Here is a 20,707-nt window from a genome sequence, read left to right as displayed (position 1 = left end):
AAAAAGAAACAAATGTGAGGGTATGAGGAAAGAGTAGGGGAATAGGACTATTTTATTAGAGATACAGCACTGAAACAGGCCCTTCGGCCCACCAAGTCTGTGCCAACTATCAACCACCCATTTATACTAATCCTACATTAATCCCATATTCCTACCACATCCCCAACTTCCCTCAATTCCTCTACCACCTACCTATACTAGGGGCAATTTATAATGGCCAATTTACCTATCAACCCACAAGTCTTTGGCTGTGGGAGGAAACCAGAGCACCCAGCGAAAACCCTCGCGGTCACAGGGAGAACTTGCAAACTCCGCACAGACAGTACCCAGGACTATGTGGAGAGCTCTTACAGAGAGCCAGCATAAGTGTAGTGGGCCAAAATGACCTTTTAATGGACTGCAAAACTGTGTGGGGTAGAATATCCACAGGAGTTTCCCAATCTCCCGTCCTAAGGTCAGTAGGAACCCATTTCTTCGGGTTTTCCAACTATCCACCTTGAAGTTGCGGAAAACAGTGGGGAGAACTCCTGCAGCATTTACTGACATATGATTTTAAATTGTGGCTTATTGTTGTTGTAAAAAGTATGTTTCATTCTCCTGGCAGTTAAAGTAGAAAAATAGCTCTTTCTGTGTTCTAAGAAGCTACTTAACATGCATTTTTTGTAACGTTAAACAACCATCTTGGCAGTGGAAATTTTCAAGCTGAATGCTTGTTTGCTCTCAAATCAAAGTCATAAAAGAGTTAATGAGGACTCTTAAACATCCCATAAAATGTACCATTAAATAACAGAATATAACTGTATAGCCTGGGGTTGCACTATTGTAGTGGTTGTTTAATGGCCAAAATGCACGTACTGGACTGCCATGTGATAGCACAAGCTCATAAAGACGTGTGTTATTAAAATCTATCCCTTTTCTCCCACAGTCTTTGGTTTTGCCCTGCGGCCAGGAAGGATCACAGTCAGGTACAAAATACTGTAACCAAGAACTGTTTGCGTCATACTCCTGCATATGCAGGGCTGCAATTCTAGTTTTTTTTTAAACCAACTGTTAAGACATTAATTGGCCAGCCCAAAACACCCTGGCTTCTTATCAACCTTAAAAGCAATCTGTAATCAGCTTTCAGCCACTCTGATAGGATAGAATAGATTTAGTGATAGAATTTTGGGGCTTTGTTTAACATGCTTGTGGATATATTGGCTGGAATTGTATGCCCCCCCCCCCCATAGGAACAGGCTGGTGGTGGGGGGGTCGTAAAATTGAGTAGGAGGCAGGAGGTACCTTTCCCGGTGCCTTCCTGCCCCGCTGCAATATTACCAGGGGTGGCAGCGGCGAGAAATGGCCTGCCAGTCCCAGGCCAATCAAGGCCCTTATGTGGTCAATTAACTACCACTGAAGGGCCTCCTCCCACCGCCGCTGGTATTTTACCAGCGGCCGGCGGGCACCTTAGGCCCCACAGAAGGCCTCCTTGCAGGCTGAGGGGGGGCCCTCCTGATCGGGCCTTACAGAGGCCCTTCCCCAAAGCCCCAACTGCCCCCACTGAAACAAAGACTGCCCCCCCCCCCCATTTGACCCTCCCCACTTGCCTCGCCAGGGCCCGGCCGAATGTCCCCGGCAAGGCCCCAAAACTTACCTCTCTTCTGGGGCCGACATCCAGTTGGCTGGGCGCAGTCCCAGCAGTGGCCACGACTGCCAGTGGCGCTGCTGGGACTGAGAGCTGCCGGCCCGCTGATTGGCCAGCAGCTCTTGGAGGCAGACCTTCTTGCCTCAGAAGTCCTGCCCAAGGCCAATTAAGGACCTGGGGAGAGTAAAATCTTGGCATGGCTCCCCAGGCCAGGCAGAGGCAAGCTCATCCCTGACTTTTTGGCCAGTGTCAGGGCCTCCCACCCAAAGTAAAATTCCAGCCATTGTTTCTTTTGAAAATATTTTTGTATGCATGAGATTGAAATAAGTTGTTGTCCAATCTCCTTTGGTTTAATTAGCCTTAGATGTGAAAATGGTTTGCTTTTCATGTTTCTAGAATTTCTGAACTCTTAAAAGCTGGAAAGTAGATTGCCAAAAACTATATATTTTTTTGATTTACAGAATGATATTACTGTAATGTGGTTAATGCCTAAATTGTTCACAAAAGTGAACATGAGAAATGTAATTTTGTAAAAAAGAAATTCTGATGAAGCTTTTCAAAGGTAGCCTTTGTACAAATGTAACAAGAAACTGGAAATACTCATAGAATCATAGAAAGTTTACGGCACAGAAAGAGGCCACTTGGCTCATTGTGTCTGCACCGGCCGCAAAAGAAAAAAGCCACCCAGTCTAATCACACTTTCCAGCATTTGGCCCGTAGCCCTGCAAGTTACGGCATTTCAGGTGCACATCCAGGCAACTTTTAAATGAGATTAGGTTTTCTGTCTCTACCACCCTTTCAGGCAGTGAGTTCCAGACTCCCACCACCCTCCAGTTGAAAAATGTTGTCCTCATCTCCCCGCTAATTTAGTTTTAGAGATACAGCACTGAAACAGGCCCTTCGGCCCACCGAGTCTGTGCCGACCATCAACCACCCATCTACACTAGTCCTACACTAATTCCACATTCCTACCACATCCCCACCTGTCCCTATATTTCCCTACCACCTACCTATACTAGGGGCAACTTATAACGGCCAATTTACCTATCAACCTGCAAGTCTTTGGCATGTGGGAGGAAACCGGAGCACCCGGAGGAAACCCACACAGACACAGGGAGAACTTGCAAACTGCACACAGGCAGTACCCAGAATTGAACCTGGATCACTGGAGCTGTGAGGCTGCGGTGCTAACCACTGCGCCGCCCTTCTACCAATCAGTTTAAATCGATGCCCGCTAGTCACCGACCCCTCTGCTAATGTAAATAGGCCCTCCCATCCACTCTATCCAGGTACCTCACAATTTTGTACATCTCAACCAAATCTCCCCTCAGCCTCCCCTGTTCCAAGAAAAACAACCCCAGCCTATCCAATCTTTTCTCATAGCAGCAATTTTCCGACCCTGTCAACATCCTTGTAAATCTCCTTTGTACCCTCTCTAGTGCAATTACATCCTTTCTGTAATTAGGTCACCAGAACTGAACACAGTCCTCAAGTTGTGGCCTAATTAATATTTTATATAATTCCAGCATAACCTCCCTACTCTTATATTCTATGCCTCGGCTAATAAAGGAAAGGATTCCATTTGCCTTCTTAACCACCTTATCGACCTGTCCTGATACCTTCAGGGATCTGTGGACATTTACTCCAAGGTCCCTCACTTCCTCTACACTTCTCAGTATTTTCCCATTTATTGTGTATTCCTTTGCCTTGTTTGACCTCCCCAAATGTATCACCTCACACTGCTCTGGGTTAAATTCCATTTGCCACTTTTCTGTTCACCTGACCAGTCCATTGCTATCTTCCTGCAGTCTACAGCTATCTTCTTTGCTGTCAACTACACGGCCAATTTTTGCGTCATCCGCAAACTTCTTGATCATTCCCGCTACCTTTACATCCAAATCATTAATATATACCACAAAAAGCAGGGAACCTAGTACTGAGCCCCGCTGAACGCCACTGGAAACAGCCTTTCAGTCGCTAAAACACCTGTGAACAATTATCCTTTGTTTCCTGCCACTGAGCCAATTTTGTATCCAGCTTGCTACATTCCCCTGGATCCCATGGGCTTTTTTTTAACCAGTCTGCCATGTGGGATCTGGTCGAAAGCCTTGCTAAAATCCATGTAGACCACATCAACTGCACTACTCTCATCAGTCCTCCTTGTTACTTCCACAAAAAATTCAATCAAGTTAGTCAGACACGATCTTCCCTTAACAAATCCATGCTGACTATCCTTGATTAATCTGCGCCTTTATAAGTGGCAGTTTATCCTGTCTCTCAGAATTGATTCTAATAATTTGCCCACTACCGAGGTTAGACTGGCTGACCTGTACTTATTTGGTCTATCCCTTGCTCCCTTTTTAAACAAAGGAACAACATTAGCATACTTCCAATCCTCTGACACCACACCTGTATCCAGCATCCAGTATTGGGCATTTAAAAATACAAAAATGCTATTTTTAGTTATTTAAAAACTGGTGAACAGAAATTTCACTTGGCTTAAGAAAAATTATGATTCGCAAGATGCCGGTCTACCTCAAGTTTCTTCATTCTGTATTATTTTGCTTCTACCCAATAAAAATTCTTACTGGCAATATTGATATGCCATTTCTTTTGCTGTGAATTAAAACTGTTACTCTTTGACAATGTACTATTTATTGTTAGGAGCTGCCCTTTGTAGATGTAATTGCAATGTTGGCCTTAAAATGATAGCGACTGACCAATTTTTTGGACAGTTTCAATGAATAAAGAGTGATAAATGTTTTATCATTTGCACTTCAGTCTTGGTCAACTTAATGATACTATTATAGTGTTGTTCTAATAAGAATAGCTCTTTAACCAAGAAAATATGATTTTCTCGTGGAATTTAACTTCACTGAAAATAAAATGGCATTAAATTAACAGTGGAATGTTATAGTACAAGAGATGCCCATAACAGAAGGAGTTAGATCATAGCATAGTTAACTTTACGTGAAGTCCCTACAATATCTTTTGTTGATGTCCTTATAATTTCAAGCTTTGGCTAAAGCCAGGTGCTTTCTGGCATGGAAGTTCAAAAGATTTCAAAGTATGTTTGTCATTTTTATGGAGTACTCTAACTTGTAATCACTTTTTTAAAAATTATACATCCTGTAATAAAACTAATAAATATTTTACTTTTTTAAAAGTCTTTCCCTCCAAAAAAACACACTTTTTTGGCATTTACCTTGAACACCAAATACTTTCGGTCTGTCGATTCGTCGCACTTTCTGCTAAATCGGGTATCCTAATTAATTCAGACTGAAATAATAAAATGCAGAAAATAGTATGTTTTTTTAACAGGCAAAAAGTTCACTACACAGTCTAACTCAATAAAATGGATGTCCTTCCCACGCCTTATAGTATAAATAAAAGATGTATGAAATCCACCATGTACCTGTTTTCTAGAATTCTGTTCCTTGCTACATTTCGCTACCTTCTTCAGGCTTTGATCATGTTTTCAGTCCCTACTTGAAGTCAATCATTTCCTCTTGTAAAACCCTTTGACATGAAAAGCCATATACGTACAAGTTATAATGTTGTAACCAACAGCCTAACATACCTGTGTTTGAGTGTAACATAGTTATATGACTTTCTTTAGCTTGGTTACCGGAAAGAAGTCCATGGAGACAGTACACCCAGAAAAACCAGCTCATTACAAACATCCAGTGGGTAAGATAACTGGTTTCATTCAGTGAAAAATGATCATGGTGTTATACTGAATAATGTTGATTTATTTTTAAATAAGAGTTTAGGCAAGGGGGAAGTTGTTTATCAATACGCTCTCATTTCCTCCAAGAAGTCTATTAAATTTGTCAGGCACAACCTCCATTTTACAAATCCAAACTGCCTGTCCTGGATTAACTCATGTTTTTCTAAGTGAGTATTAATTTAATTTACATTATACCATCTATCCCTTTCTTCCATTTTGAACAGCAGTGTTACATTGACAACCCACCAGTTCTGTTGGGCAAGTTACATATCTTGAGAGATTGTATTTGAAGCCTCTGCAATTTCCTCTCTGACTTCCCACAGCATTCTCGGATGCAGGCCATCAGGGCTGTAGCCTTTTTCACCATTTTTTTTTTCAGTCCTACTTCCTCATGTATACTTATTGCATCGTATTGATTTCCTTCACCTCTTCCTGTACTTTTGCATTCTTATTACCGTACTTCTCTGAAGTTCGAGGCAAATATTTGTTTAATATCTCCTTCATCCCTTCATTCACCATAAGATTTTCTTTTTCAAGCCTAATTGTCCCATACACTTTCTTTAACTATGTTTACTTTTTATGTGTTTATATTCTTTGCTAATCCTTTGCTATTTCTCTTTAACATCTACCTGTCTTTCTTCATGCCATATCTTAGCTTTTCTAATCTTTTGTTGCTTCCCCTCTATATTTTTATATTCCATTTGGTTTTCTTTTGTGCTATTACCCCTTGATTTGTCAAATATTTATTTTGTTAAATCTCATTTAAATTTCTCTACTCATCTGAGGAACTCCAGATTTCACTGCACTGCATTGTGGGAATATGTTGTGCCTGTAGTCTGATCATCTCCTCTTTGAATGTTTCCCATTGTTTGTGCACTGTCTCATTTGGTGATTTTCTTTCTGGTTAATCTGGACTAGTTCCCTTTTTAGCTTATTGAAATGAGATTTTTCTGCTCAAGTGCCTTTACCTTTTCTTTTTTTTTCTTGAACCTAAACATGGAAAGTTGCTGATGGCTATAGTTATGTTATCTGCTTGCCCCAGTTCTTTTCCTGGAACTAGATCCAGTGCTTCCTCTTTGCATGTTGGAGTAAAAGTATACAAATCTAGAAATCATCTTGGACACACTGTAGAAATCCCTGCCCTTCTCTTACCCTAATCTACCTTTGGGTAACTAAATTTACCCATTTTTATGACCATCTTATTCCTGCACTTTACTCCAATTTGTCTATGTTTTCTCTCTATTTCCAGTGCTCAGCTATCTGTAATATACTCTCAATAGAGTGACAGTTCCCTTCTTATGCCTTAACTCTAACCAAACCGATTTCAAGGCTCTAAACTGTGACAAGTTGTGGCAGTCTGGGGATGGTACCTGCTCTGTCCCCCTTTCACTTAAATAAAGGATATATGCACCCAGTTAGACCCCACATCTGTCACTCGAGAAGCTAGTTTGCCTGTTTCTCTTGATGTACAGTACACCTGTGTTACCCGATCTGCTCCTATAACAGGGACAGAGACACTCCCATCATAGGGAGGTCCTGCACCTTCTTACGCCACTGGTCTTGCAAGAGGCAGTCAGAGACTCCACCTCTCTCAAAATCCATAGAAATCCCAATATTAGGGCAGAACCAGCATATTTTTGTCCCAGCATAATTTCTGAGCCATCTGACCAAAGTTATAGAAAGATTGCACTGGAAGGTCTGCACATATGTGCTCCATTTTCTGTCATTTCCTTGAAAAGCCTTCCAGTGTCATCACCTCCAGTTGGCAATGTTGACAAAAAAAGGAAAAAGGTTAACTTCACAATTAATGTGCGACATTAAAATGAATATATGAATTTAGAACATACTGTAGCACATACCTAAGTTGAATAGTTTCTGACTAAAGCTTTCTGGTTGCTGCCTCTTCATGTTTAAGGATGGAACAAAAGAAATAAGAACAGGAGTAGACCATACAGCCCCTCAAGTCTGCTCCGCCACTCAATACGATCATGGCTGATCCTCCGCCTCAACTCCATTTTCCCACCCGCTTTCCATATCCCTTGATTTCCTGAGAGACCAAAAATTTGTCTAACTCAGTCTTAAACATACTCATCAATGGAGCATCTGGAGTTGACAATTCCAAAGGTTCACAAACCTCTGAGTGAAGAATTTCTTCCTCATCTCAGTCCTAAATGATCGACCCCTTATCCTGAGGCTGTGACCCCATGTTCTAGCTTCTCCCATCCAGGGGAAACAGCCTCTCTGTATCTACCCTGTCAAGCCACTTCAGAATGTAAGAACACAAGAAATAGGAGTAGACCATATGACCCATTGAGTCTGATCTGCCATTCAGTACGATCATGCTGATATTAGGCTTCAACTCCACTTTCTCACCCGCTCGCTATATCCCGTGATTCCCTGAGAGAGCAAAAATCTGTCTATCCCAGCCTTAAATGTATTTAATGATGGAGTATCCACAACCCTGTGGGGTAGAGAATTTCAAAGATTCACAACCCTTTGAGTGAAGTAATTTCTCAGTCCTAAATGATCGGCCCCATATCCTGAGACTGTGCCCCCGTGTTTTAGATTCCCTGACCAGCAGAAACACTCTGTCAGTGTCTACCCTATCCAGTCCCTTCAGCATCTTGTATGTTTCAATGAGATCACCTCTCATTCTTTTAATCTCTAGAGAATGTAGGCCCAACTTACTCAGGCTCTCAACATAGGACAATTGGTCCCTCACCCCAGGGACCAATTTAGTGAACCTTGCTGTACTGCCTCCAATGCAAGTATATCCTTTCTTAAATGTGGAGACCAAAACTGCACATCGTACTCCAGATGTGGTCTCACCAAAACCCTGTACTATTGTAGTAATACTTTGTTATTCCTGTACTCCAATCCCCATGCAATAAAGGCCAACATGTCATTTGCCTTTCTAATTGCTTGCTGTACCTGCATGCTCACTTTCTATGTTCCTTGTAGGAGTACACCCCTCTGAACATCAACATCTACAAGTTTCACGCCTTTTAAAAAATATTCAACTTTTCTATTCTTACTACCAAACTGAATAGCCGCACACTTCTCCACATTATACTCCATCTGCCACCTTGTTGCCCACTTACTTACCCTGTCTATCTCTTTGTAGCTTCTTTGCGTCCTCCTCACAGCTTACATTCCCACCTAGCTTTGTATTGTCAGCAAACCTAGGTGCATTACTCTTGGTCTCTGTCTAAGTCATTCATATAGATTGTAACTAGCTGAGGCCCCAGCACGGATCTTTCCAACACTCCACTAGTCACAGCCTACCAATTTGAAAATGCCCTGTTTATCCCTACTCTCTGCTTCCTATCTGCTAACCAGTCATCTATCCATGCTAATATATTACCCCCCAATCCATGAGCCCTTATCTTGTGAATTAACCTTTTGTGTGGTACCTTATCAAATGCCTTTTGGAAATCCAAGTATACTGTATCTACTGGTTCCTCTTTACCCTACTTTTACATCCTCAAAAAATTTGTCAAACAGGATTTCACTTTTGTAAAGCCATGATGACTTTTCTGATCATACTATGATTTTCTAAGTGCATTATTAAGACTTCTTTAATAATAGATTCCAGCATTTTCCCACCAACTGACGCTAGCCTAACTGGCATGTAGTTCCCTGTTTTCTCACTTCCTCCTTTCTTGAATAGTGGTGTTACATTTGCTAACTTCCAATCTGCAAGGACCATTCTAGAATCTAGGGAATTTTGGAAAATCATTACCAGTGCATCCACTATCTCTGCAGCTACCTCTTTTAGAACCCGCTAAGGCAAGTATATTCTTTCTTAGGTACAGAGACCAAAACTGTATACAGTACTCCAGATGTGGTCTCACCAATGCCCTCCACTTACTCTTGTACTCCAGCCCCACTCTCAATAAAGAGCAAAATTCCATTTGCTTTGCTAATTACTTGCTGTACCTGCATGTTTACTTTCTGTGCTTCTTCCACAAGGATATCAAAATCCCTCTGAACACCAACGTTTAATACTTTCCCACCATTTAAAAATATTCTTCCTACTAAAGTGAATAACCTCATATTTCGACACGTTATATTCCATCTGCCCACTCATTTAACCCATCTATATCCCTTTCCAGACTCTTCGGGGAATTTTTCCCAGGCAAGGGCAGGCGGGTTTGGTTGCATGCAGGGAGTTAAATCCCCTTAAAGTGAAATCGAGTCAAGATCCCTTTGTCATCCCATCCATTTCTGGGTTTCAGCCAGGAGGGTTTGAAGGCGACCGTGGAACCCCTCATGCAGCTGTTGAGTAGCAAATAAAATATTGAAATAACTCATTAAATTGTGTTTTAACCAAAGATTCTGGCTTTAACGGACAGCAGACTATTTCCTGACCTGTCAGCAACTTGTCAGGATCGCAGAGGCAAGTGCATAGCAGGGAGTGTTTCTTCAGTGAAACTGACAGGTTGGGAAGCCTTTGAACAGTGTTACTGAAGAGCTGCAGCCATGGCCAGGTGAGACGCTGCTGCTGACAGCATTCCTGCTCAGAGAGTGCTTCCAGGGCTTGATAGGTGATTGCCAACTTCTTGTAAGTCACTTCACCTGTCTTGCACTTCACTGACCTTCAGCTGCACTTCCCTGCTGTCAATCTTCATGACATGGGAACAGCTTATGCAGCTGTACATTACACCTCTGATGAAGAGCAAAAGAAGCAACAGCACCTGCAGCAGCAGGAGCAACATCAACACCACGCCACTCCACAGGGCAGAGGGGATGAACAGAGATCCAGCTCCAAGGAGGTGAGACCCCAACACAGTGTCTACTGGCAAAGGATCAGCTCTCTTGACATGTCACAGAATCACAGAATTGTTACAGCACAAAAGGAGGCCATTCGGCCCATCCTATCTGCACCGGCTCTTCTAATGAGCAATTCACATAATGCCTTTCCCATCGCCTTCTCCCTATAACACTGCACATTCTTCCTTTTCAGGTATCAGTCTGATGCCCTTTTGAATGTCTCGATTGAACCTGCCTCCATCACACACTCAAACAGTGCATTCCAGATCCTAACTACTCACTGTGTGAAGAAGTTTTTTCTCATGTCGTTTTTACTCCATCCAATCACTTTATATCTGTGCTCCCTCGTTCTCAATCCTTTCACAAGTGGGAACAGTTTTTCCTGATTCACTATGTCCAGAACCCTCATGATTTTGAATACCCCTATCAAATCTGCTCTCAACCTTCTCTTCTCTAAAGCAAACAGTCCTAACTTTTCCAATCTGTCTCCATATGTGAAGTTCCTCATCACTGGAACCATTATCGTGAAACTTTCTGTGCTCTCTCCAATGCCCTCCCACCTTTCCTAAAACTGGACGCAATACTCCAGCTGAGGCCAACTTAGTGTCTTATACATGTTTAACATAACTTCTTTGTTCTTGTACTCTATGCCCCTATTAATAAAGCCTAGGATACTTTATGCTTTATTAACCGCTCTCTCAACCTGTCCTGCCACTTTCAATATATACCCACATCCCTCTGCTCCTAGGAACATAGGAGCAGGAGTAGGCCATTCAACCCATCGAGCCTGCCCTGCCATTCATTACCATTGTGGCAGATCTCCACTTCAATGCCTTTTTCTCACGCTATCTTAATATCCCCTTATGTCATTTGTATTTAGAAATCTGTTACTCTCTGCTTTAAACATACTCAATGACTGAGCTTCCACAGCTCTCTGGGGTAGAGAATTCCAAAGATTCACAACCCTCTGAGTAAAGAAATTTCTGCTTATCTCTTTCCTAAGTGGCTTCCCCCTTATTTTGAAATTGTTTCCCCTAATTCTAGACTCCCCAACCAGGGGAAACATCTTAGCTGCATCATCCCTTTAAGTATTTTGTAGGTTTCAATGAGATCACCTCTCATTCTTGGAAACTCTAGAGAATACAGACCCAGTTTCCCCAATCTCTCTTCATAGGACAGTCCCGCCATCCCAGGAACAAGTCTGGTGAACCTTCGTTGCACTCCCTCTATGGCAATAATATCCTTCCTAAGGTAAGGGGACCAAAACTGCTCACAGGACTCCAGGTGCAGTCTAACAAGGCGCTATACAATTGAAGCAAGACTTCACTACTCCTGTACTCAAATCCTCTTGCGATGAAGGCTAACATAGCCTTCTTAATTGCTTGCTGCACCTGCATGTTAGCTTTCAGTGACTTATTGACAAGAACACCCAGGTCCCTTTGTACATTAACACTTTCTGATCTCTTAACATTTAAGAAATACTCTGCACATCGGTTCCTCCTACCAAAGTGGTTAACCTCACATTTTTCCACATTATATTCCATCTGCCACGTTCTTGCCCACTCACTAAGTCTGTCCAAATCCCCTTGAAGCTGCTTTGCATCTTTTTCACAACACACATTCCCACATAGTTTTGTGTCATCTGCAAACTTGGAAATACTACATTTGGTCCCCATTGATATATATTGTGAACAGCTGAGGCCCAAGCATTGATCCCTGCAGTACCCCACTAGTCACAGCCTGCCAACGCGAGAATGACCCGTTTATTCCTACTCTCTGCTTTCTGCCTGTTAACCAATCCTTAATCCATGCCAGTATATTACCTCCTATCAAAAGCCTTCTGAAAATCCAAGTATACCACGTCTACCGACTCCCCTTTATCAATTCTGTTAGTAACATCCTCAAAAATCTCCAACAGGCTCATCAAACATGATTTCCCATTCATAAATACATGTTGACTATGCCCAGTCAGATCATTATTATCCAAGTGTCCATTTATCACATCCTTTAGAATAGATTCTAGCATTTTCCCAACCACTGATGTAAGGCTGAAAGGTCTGTAATTCCCCGTTTTCTCTCTCCCTCCCTTCTTAAATAGTGTGGTGACATTTGCAACCTTCCAATCTGCAGGAACCGCTCCAGAATCTATATTTTGGAAGATGATCACCAATGCATCCACTATCTCCATAGCTACCTCTTTCAACACTCTGGGATGTAGAATATCAGGACCTGGGGACTTATCAATCTTCAACCCCATTAATTTGGAGTCATAGAGAGATACAGCACTGAAACAGGCCCTTCAGCCCACCGAGTCTGTGCCGACCAACAACAACCCATTTATACTAATCCTACATTAATCCCATATTCCCTACCACATCCCCACCATTCTCCTACCACCTACCTACACTAGGAGCAATTTACAATGGCCAATTTACCTATCAACCTGCAAGTCTTTACTTTTGGGGTTTTCGTGCCTTGAAGGAATGTATAGTTGCTGTAAACTGTGTAATATTTCTTTAAAGACTATCCATTGCCTATGTACCATCATACCTCTTAATGTATTTTCCCAATCTACCTCAGCCAGTTTGCCCCTCATACCTTCATAATTTCCTTTGTTCAGATTTAACACCCTGGCTTCAGATTGAACTGCCTCACTTTCAAACATAATGTAAAATTCCAGCATATTATGGTCACCCATCCCTAAAGGTTCTTTTACAAGATTATTAATTAACCCTTTCTCATTACATAATACTAGATCTAAAATAGCCTGCTCTCTAGTCGGTTCCTCAACATACTACTCTAGAAAACTATCCCGAACATACTCCAGAAACTCGTCCTCCACAGCATTAGTGCTCATTAGGTTTACCCAGTCTACATGCAGATTGAAATCACCCATGATTACGGCATTACCGATGCTACGTGCTTCCCTAATCTCCTGATTAATGCTATGGCCCACACCACCACTCCTTTTTGGCCTATAAACAACTCCTATCAATGTTTGCTGCCCCTTGCTGTTTCTTAGCTCCACCCAAACAGATTCCACATTTTCTCTTCCGATCTGAGATTCTCCCTTACTAATGTACTGATCCCATCCTTTATTATCAGTGCAACACCACCTCCTTTTCCTTTTTGCCTGTCCTTCCTAAATGTCGAATATCCTTGAATATTCAGTTCCCAGTCTTGGTCACCATGTAACCACGTTTCCATTATGGCAATTAGATCATACCTATTTACCTCTATTTGGGCCTTTAAATCATCTACCTTGATGCGAATGCTGCATGCATTCAGGTAAAGTGCCCTTAACCTTGTCTTCTTGACATTCTGCACTCTAAGCCTAGTTGATGCTTGCCTTTGTTTCACCTGCCTTCTGATGTCACTTGCTACTTTTCTACCTCCTGTTCCAGCTTTATTTCCTTCCAATTTGAGCTACCCCTCAGGTTCCCATCCCCCTGACAAGCTAGTTTAAACCCTCCCCAACAGCACTTAGCATATCTCCATGCGAGCATATTAATTCCGGTCCTGTTAAGGTGTAGCCTGTTCATCTTGTACAGGTCCCACCTACCCCAGAACTGGTCCCAATGCCTCAGAAATCTGATGCCCTCCTACATCAATTCTCCAGCCACGTGCTCAATCGATCAATTTTCCTATTCCTTTGCTCACTAGCACGTGGCACTGGGAGTAATCCTGAGATTACTGCTTCGGAGGTCCTGCTTTTTAATTTCCTTCCTCACCGTCTCATATCTGTTTTCAGGACCTCATCCCTCTTCCGACCTATGTCATTGGTACCAATGTGGACCACGACCTCTGGCTGTTCACCCTTCCCCAGAAGGATGCCCTGCAGCTTCTCCGTGGCATCCTTGACCCTGGCACCAGGCAGGCATCACGCCATCTTAGAGTCACGTTTACTGCCGCAGGAACGCCTGTCTGACCCCTGACTGTCGAATCCCCTATCACTAGTGCTCTTCCACTCTTCTTCCTCCCCATCTGTGCAGCTGAGCCACCTGTGGTGCCACAGACTATGCTCTGGCTAAACTCCCCTGAGAAACCATCGCTATCACCAGTACCCAAAATGAAAAACCGATTAGAAGCAAAATAGACTCAGGGGACTCCTGCACTGCCTGCCTGGTTCTCTTAGACTGCCTGGCAGTCACCCATTCCCTCTCTGCCTGCATGCTCCTAACCTGCAGTGTGACCACCCTAAACATGCTATCCACGTAGTCCTCTGCCTCGTGGATGCACAACAGTGACTCCAGCCGCTGCTTAAGTTCCAAAACCCAGAGCTCAAGCTTCTGCAGCCGGTGACACTTCCTGCAGATGTGTTCGGCTAGGACATGTGGTACGTCCATGACTTCCCACATACCGCAGGACGTACATTCCACTTGGCTGAGCTGACCTGCCATACTGTAACTTTAAAAACTTTTTTATTACAACAAGCAGTAAAAGAACTTACCAGTTACTCACCAAAAATTTGGACGTGGTTCGGGACAGGAGGGTGTGACTGCGAGTGAGGCAGGTATGGAGATCCAGAATTTAGCTTTGGAGGAGCCTCAGCCAGTGCCCTTATCCAATAGCTACGAGGTTCTTGCTCCTGGTGTGGACAAGGGCACAGACTGCAGGGAGAATGAGCGAACAGACCACAGCATCATGGTTCAGAGCGCCACTCAAGTGGGGGGAGAAAAGAGAAATGTAGTCGTGAAAGGAGATAGCATAGTTAGGGGAATAGATACTGTTCTCTGCAGCAAAAACAGGGAGTCCCGAAGACTGTGTTGCCAACCTGGTGCCAAGGTTAAGGACCTCTCTTCTGGGCTGGAGAGGAACTTGGAGTGGGAGGGGAAGGATCCAGTTGTTGTGGTCCACGTAGGTACCAATGACATAGGTAGGACTAGGAAAGAGGTGCTGCTGAGGGACTATGAACAGCTCGGGGCTAAATTAAAAAGCAGAACCACAAAGGTAATAATCTCCGGATTGCTACCTGAGCCACATGCTAATTGGCGTAGGGTAAATGAGATTAGAGAGGTAAACACGTGGCTCAAAGATTGGTGTGGGAGAAATGGGTTCCGATTCATGGGGCACTGGCACCAGTACTGGGCAAGGAGAGAGCTGTTCCTTTGGGACAGGCTCCATTTGAACTATGCTGGGACCAGTGTCCTGGCGAATCCAATAGCTAGGGTTGTAGATAGGACTTTAAACTAATGAGAGTTCAATTGAAGGGAAGTTTAAAAAATCAAAAAGAAATGAGAGCAGAGGTGCAGGGTAGTGAAGAGGCGAATGGTAATCAAAGTGTGACAGGATGGGGCAGAAAATATAAGCAGAAGAATGCAGCAGAAATTAGAACCAGAATGAGTAATAATGGCAAAAAGTCAAAGCTTAAGGCTCTTTATCTGAATGCACGCAGCATTTGTAACAAGATAGATGAGTTGACGGCACAAATAGAAATTAATGAGTATGACTTGATAGCGATTATAGAGATGTGGTTGCAGGGTAACCAAGACTGGGAACTCAATATTCAAGGGTATTCGACATTCCGGAAAAATAAGCAAAAAGGAAAAGGAGCAGTGGTGAGTAGTGATATAGGTGCAATGGATCGTGATGTGGAATCAGTTTGGGTGGAAATAAGGAATGTCAAGGGGAAGAAGTCACGGGTGGGAGTCGTCTATAGGCCCCTGAAGAGTTGCCTCACTGCAGGACAAAGTATAAATTGGGAAATAACGGAGGGTGTAAGAAGGGCGCTACAATTGTCATGGGTGATTTTAATTTGCGTATTGACTGGACAAATCAGATTTGCAGAGGTAACATGGAAGACGAATTTGTAGAGTGCATCAGGGATTGTTACTTAGAGCAATACGTTGCAGAATCTACCAGGGAACAGGCTATTTTAGATCTAGCAATGTGTAATGAGGTAAGATTAATAAAAGATATCGTAGTTAAGGATCCTCTAGGGGGTAGCGATCACAACATGATAGAATTTCAAATTCAGTTTGAGGGCGAGCAGCTCGGGTCTCAAACCAGTGTCCTCAACTTAAACAAGGGCAATTACAGAGGTATGAAGAAAGAGTTGTCTAAACTGGGCTGGGAAAATAGACTAAGAGGAAGGTCAGTGGATGATCAGTGGCAGACATTTAAGAAAATATTTCATAATGCTCAGCAAAAATTTATCCCAGTGAAAAAGAAGGACTTGATGAGAAGGATGAACTACCTGTGGTTAAGAAAGGCGGTCAACGAGAGTATCCAATCAAAAACTAAGGCATACAAAGCGGCGTAAACTAGCTGTAGGCCAGAGGATTGGGATTTTTTTAGGAACCAGCAGTGGATGACTAAAAAGCTAATAAAGAGGGAGAAAATTGATTATGAAAGTAAATTGGCAAGAAATATAAAAACAAACAGCAAGAGCTTCTACGGGTATATAAAAAGAGAGTAGCTAAAGTGAGCGTGGGACCCTTGGAGGATGCGACTGGAGAATTGATAACGGGGAAGAGGGGAATGGCAGATAATTTAAACCAATATTTTGCATCGGTCTTCACGGTGGAGGACACTATAAACATCCCGCAGATATCAGATAAGCAAGGAGCTAATGGGAGGAAAGATCTTGCAACAGTCTCTATCACAAGGGACAAAGTATTTGACAAACTAATGGGACTAAAGGCAGATAAGGTGCCAGGACCTGATGGTCTACGTCCAAGGGTTTTAAAGGAAGCGGCTGCAGAGATATTGGGGGCGTTGGTCGCAATATTCCAGAACTCGCTGGATTCCGGGAGGGTCCAAGCAGATTGGAAAACCGCTAATGTGATGCCCCTGTTCAAGAAGGGAGGGAGACAAAAAGCAGGAAACTATAGGCCAGTCAGCCTAACATTGGTCATTGGAAAAATGTTAGAGTCCATTATTAAGGAAGAAATAGCAGGACATTTAGAAAAGCTTAATGCAATCAAACAGAATCAACATGGTTTTGTGAAAGGGAAAGCATGTTTGACAAATTTTCGAGAGTTCTATGAGGATATAACAAGCAGAGTTGATAAAGGGGAACTGGTAGATGTAGTGTATTTGGATTTCCAGAAGACATTTGATAAGGTGCCACATAAAAGATTATTGCACAAGATAGGAGCTCATAGTATTGGGGATAATGTATTAGCATGGATTGAGGATTGGTTAACTCACAGAAGACAGGATTAATGGGTCTTTTTCAGGTTGGAAAGATGTAACTAGTGGAGTGCCACAAGGATCGGTCCTAGGGCCTCAATTATTTACTGTCTATATTAATGACTTGGAGGAGGGGGCAGAGTGTAATATATCCAGATTTGCTGACGATACAATAATAGGTGAGAGGGCATGTTGTGATGAAGACATAAGGAATCTGCAAGAGGATATAGATAGGTTGAGTGAGTGGGCAAAAACTTGGCAGATGGAGTTTAATGTAGGAAAGTGCGAGATCATGCACTTTGGTAGGAAGAATCAAAAGGCAGACTATTATTTAAATGGAGAGAGACTTCAAAAAAGTGCAGCACAGAGGGATCTGGGTGTTCTTGTGCATGAAACACAAAAAGTTAGCATGCAGATGCAGCAAGTAATTAAGAAGGCAAATGGAATTTGGCCTTTATTGCTAGGGGTTTAGAGTTTAAAAATCAGGAAGTCTTGTACAGGGTGTTGGTGAGGCCACACCTGGAGTACTGTGTATAGTTTTGGTCCTCGTATTTAAGAAACGATATACTGGCATTGGAGGCAGTTCAAAAGAGATTCACTAGGCTGATTCCTGGGATGAAGGGGTTGACTTTTCAAGAACAGCTAAACAGATTAGGCCTTTATTCATTAGAGATTAGAAGAATGAGGGGTGATCTTATTTAAACGTACATGATTCTGAGGGGGCTTGAAAGGGTAGATGTTGAGAAGATGTTTCCACTGGTGGGGGAATCTCAAACTAGGGGACATAGTTACAGAATAAGGGGACACTCATTTAACACTGAGATGTGAAGGAATTTCTTTTCTCAGAGGGTAGTGAATGTCTGGAATTCTCTACCCCAGAGAGTTGTGGAGGCTAGATCACTGAAAGTATTTAAAGAGGAAGTAGATAGAGTTTTGAAATATCGGAGAGTTGAGGGCTATGAGAAGCTGGCACGAAAGAGGAGTTGAGGATTGGGGCAGATCAGTCATGATCTTATTGAATGGTCTTATGTTCTTATGCAATCAGCTTCTTCCCTGTACCAAATAGAGAGGCAGCTACTGAAGGCTGAAAAAATGTAGAAGAAAGAAAGGAGCCCCTCCCTCAACCACCAAACTCCCACTTTATGCTCTGTGCACTCAAATTTATTTTTTTCTCAATTTATTGTTCCCCTCCTTACCAAACTCCCTTCTTAACACTCTGTGCCCTCCAGCAGCACTTAGTGCAGACAAACAGCAATGAGAGGCCCCTGAATTTATACTCTGAAAACAATGCTGTGTCAGCTCTGCTAGAGCTCTGCTAGACTTTAGAAACCAGTTTAAGCTAGCTAGACCTTAGAAACCAGTTTGAGCTAGCTCCCTAATTAACTAGCTACAGCTACTCTCAGAGTATTAATATACCCCTGTTTAAAACTGCGAAACCTAACTTCTTAACTGAAACAGGAATTGCATCGTGGATAGCACATACAGGGAGGTGGTCACACTGCAGGTAAAGGCAGAAAGGGAATGGGTAACCACCAGGTAGAGTAGAAGAACTAGGCAGTACAGCATGAGTCCCCTGAGTCCATCTCCCTCTATAACAGATATTCCACTTTGGATACTGTTCGGGGAGATAGCTTCTCAGGGGAATGCAGCAAGAGCCAAGTCTGTGGCACCACGGGTGGCTCAGCTGCACAGGAGGGGAGGAAAAAGAGTGGGAGAGCCATTGTGATAAGGGATTCTATCGTAAGGGGTACATTTAGGTGTTTCTGTGGCTGTAAACGTGACTCCTGGATGGTGTGTTGCCTCCCTGGTGCTCGGGTCAAGGCTATCACGGAGCGTCTGCAGGACATTCTGAAGGGGGAGGGTGAGCAGTCAGAGGTCATGGTTAAAAAACCACGGCAAAGCCTGTTCTCAACCCGCTAATGATCCTGCCAAAAAACACTGGTTCAGCCTCAACTGAAGTATTGTGACCAGTTTTGGGCACCACGCTTTACGAACGACATTACGGGTGCAGAAAATATTTATGATAATGGCTCCAGCGATGAGGAACTTCAGTTCTGTGGATAGGTTGGAGAAGCTGGGTCTGTTCTCCTTGAAGAAGATTAAGAGGATATTTGATAGCGGTGTTTACAATCATGAAGGGTCTGGACAGAGTAGATGGAGAGAAACTGTTCACATTGGCCCAAGGATCCAGGACCAGACGACACTGATTTAAGGTGATTAGCAAAAGAAGCAACAGTGACATGAGGGAAAACGTTTTTACGCAGTGAGTGGTTAGGATCTGAATTGCACTGCTTGAGAGTGTGGTAGAGGCAGTTTCAATCGAGGTCTTCAAAAGAGAACCAGATAATTATCTGGAGAAATAATTTGCAGGGCTACAGGGAAATGGCAGGGGAGTGAGACTAGGTGAGTTGCTCTTGCAGAGAGCCGGCATGGACATGACAGGCTGAATGGCCACCTTCTGTGCTGTAACCATTCTATGCTTCTATGCCATTTCAGCAGATACTAAGTTCAGAAAAATCTGCCCTTTATGTCTTCCTCATAGCTTAGTTTCTCACCTAGCCTTGTATCATTAGCAAATTTGGATACATTACACTTGGTCCTTTATCTATGTCATTCATATAGATTATAAATAGTTAAGGTGCCACTTGTGACATCCCACGGGTAGCAGCCTGCCAACCTGAAAATGACCCATTTATTCCTACTCTCTGTTTTCTGTCCTTTAGCCAATCTTCTATCCATGCTAATATACTACCTCCAATCCCATGAGCACCTTACCACATGCCCTTGGAAAATCCAAATATACTACATCCACTGGTTCTGCTTTATCTACTTTGTTAGTTACATCTTCAAAAAACAATTAATAGATTTGTCAAACATGATTTCCCTTTCATAAAACTATGTTGACTCTAATCGATGTCTAATTGTATTATGATTTTCTAAGTGCCCTGCTGCCACTTCCTTAACAATGAATTCCACTATTCTCCCAACAACTGATTTCAGGCTAACTGGCCTTTAGTCCCAGTTTTCACTCTGCCTTCTTTCTTGAATAGACGTGTTACATTTGCTACCTTCTAATCCACTGAGACCGTTCCAGAATCTAGGGAATTTTGGAAGATCACAGCCAAATGCATCAACTATCTCTGTAGCTATCTCTTTTAGAATCCTAGGATGTAGGTTATCAGGTCCAGGGGAATTTTCAGATTTCAGTCCCATTAATTTCTCCAGTGCTGCTTTAATAATATTAGTTACTTTAAGTTTCTCACTCTCATTAGACCCTTGACTCCTCACTATTTCTGGTATGTGTTTTGTGTCTTCTATTATAATTTCCCCTGTCTCAACCACTAAGGAACCTACATTTACTTTTGCTACTCTTCCTTTTTTCATACTTGTTGAAGCTCTTACAATCTGTTTTTATATTTCTGGCTAGCTTACTTTCCTATTCTATT

At 42.7% G+C, this 20,707-nt stretch overlaps 1 protein-coding gene and 1 long non-coding RNA gene across 4 annotated transcripts in view; one reads left to right on the top strand and one right to left on the bottom strand.

Annotated features, from left to right (window-relative positions):
- The window catches only part of LOC137376455 (uncharacterized), a 125,812-nt gene that overhangs the window by 27,564 nt on the left and 77,541 nt on the right, over nucleotides 1–20,707 (bottom strand). The window lies entirely within an intron of this gene.
- The window catches only part of LOC137376453 (G patch domain-containing protein 2-like), a 331,069-nt gene that overhangs the window by 238,453 nt on the left and 71,909 nt on the right, over nucleotides 1–20,707 (top strand). For all 3 annotated transcript variants that reach the window (XM_068045054.1, XM_068045052.1, XM_068045053.1), the window contains exons 7-8: nucleotides 926–965; nucleotides 5,244–5,314. In XM_068045054.1, the coding sequence (XP_067901155.1) occupies nucleotides 926–965; nucleotides 5,244–5,314 (111 nt within the window). The remainder of the gene's footprint in view (nucleotides 1–925; nucleotides 966–5,243; nucleotides 5,315–20,707) is intronic.

Source organism: Heterodontus francisci, chromosome 13 (assembly GCF_036365525.1).
Source record: "Heterodontus francisci isolate sHetFra1 chromosome 13, sHetFra1.hap1, whole genome shotgun sequence".
Taxonomy (NCBI): Eukaryota; Metazoa; Chordata; class Chondrichthyes; order Heterodontiformes; family Heterodontidae; genus Heterodontus; species Heterodontus francisci.
The sequence above is the reverse complement of the archived record's forward strand: the minus strand, read 5'-3'. Positions and strand labels throughout refer to the sequence as shown.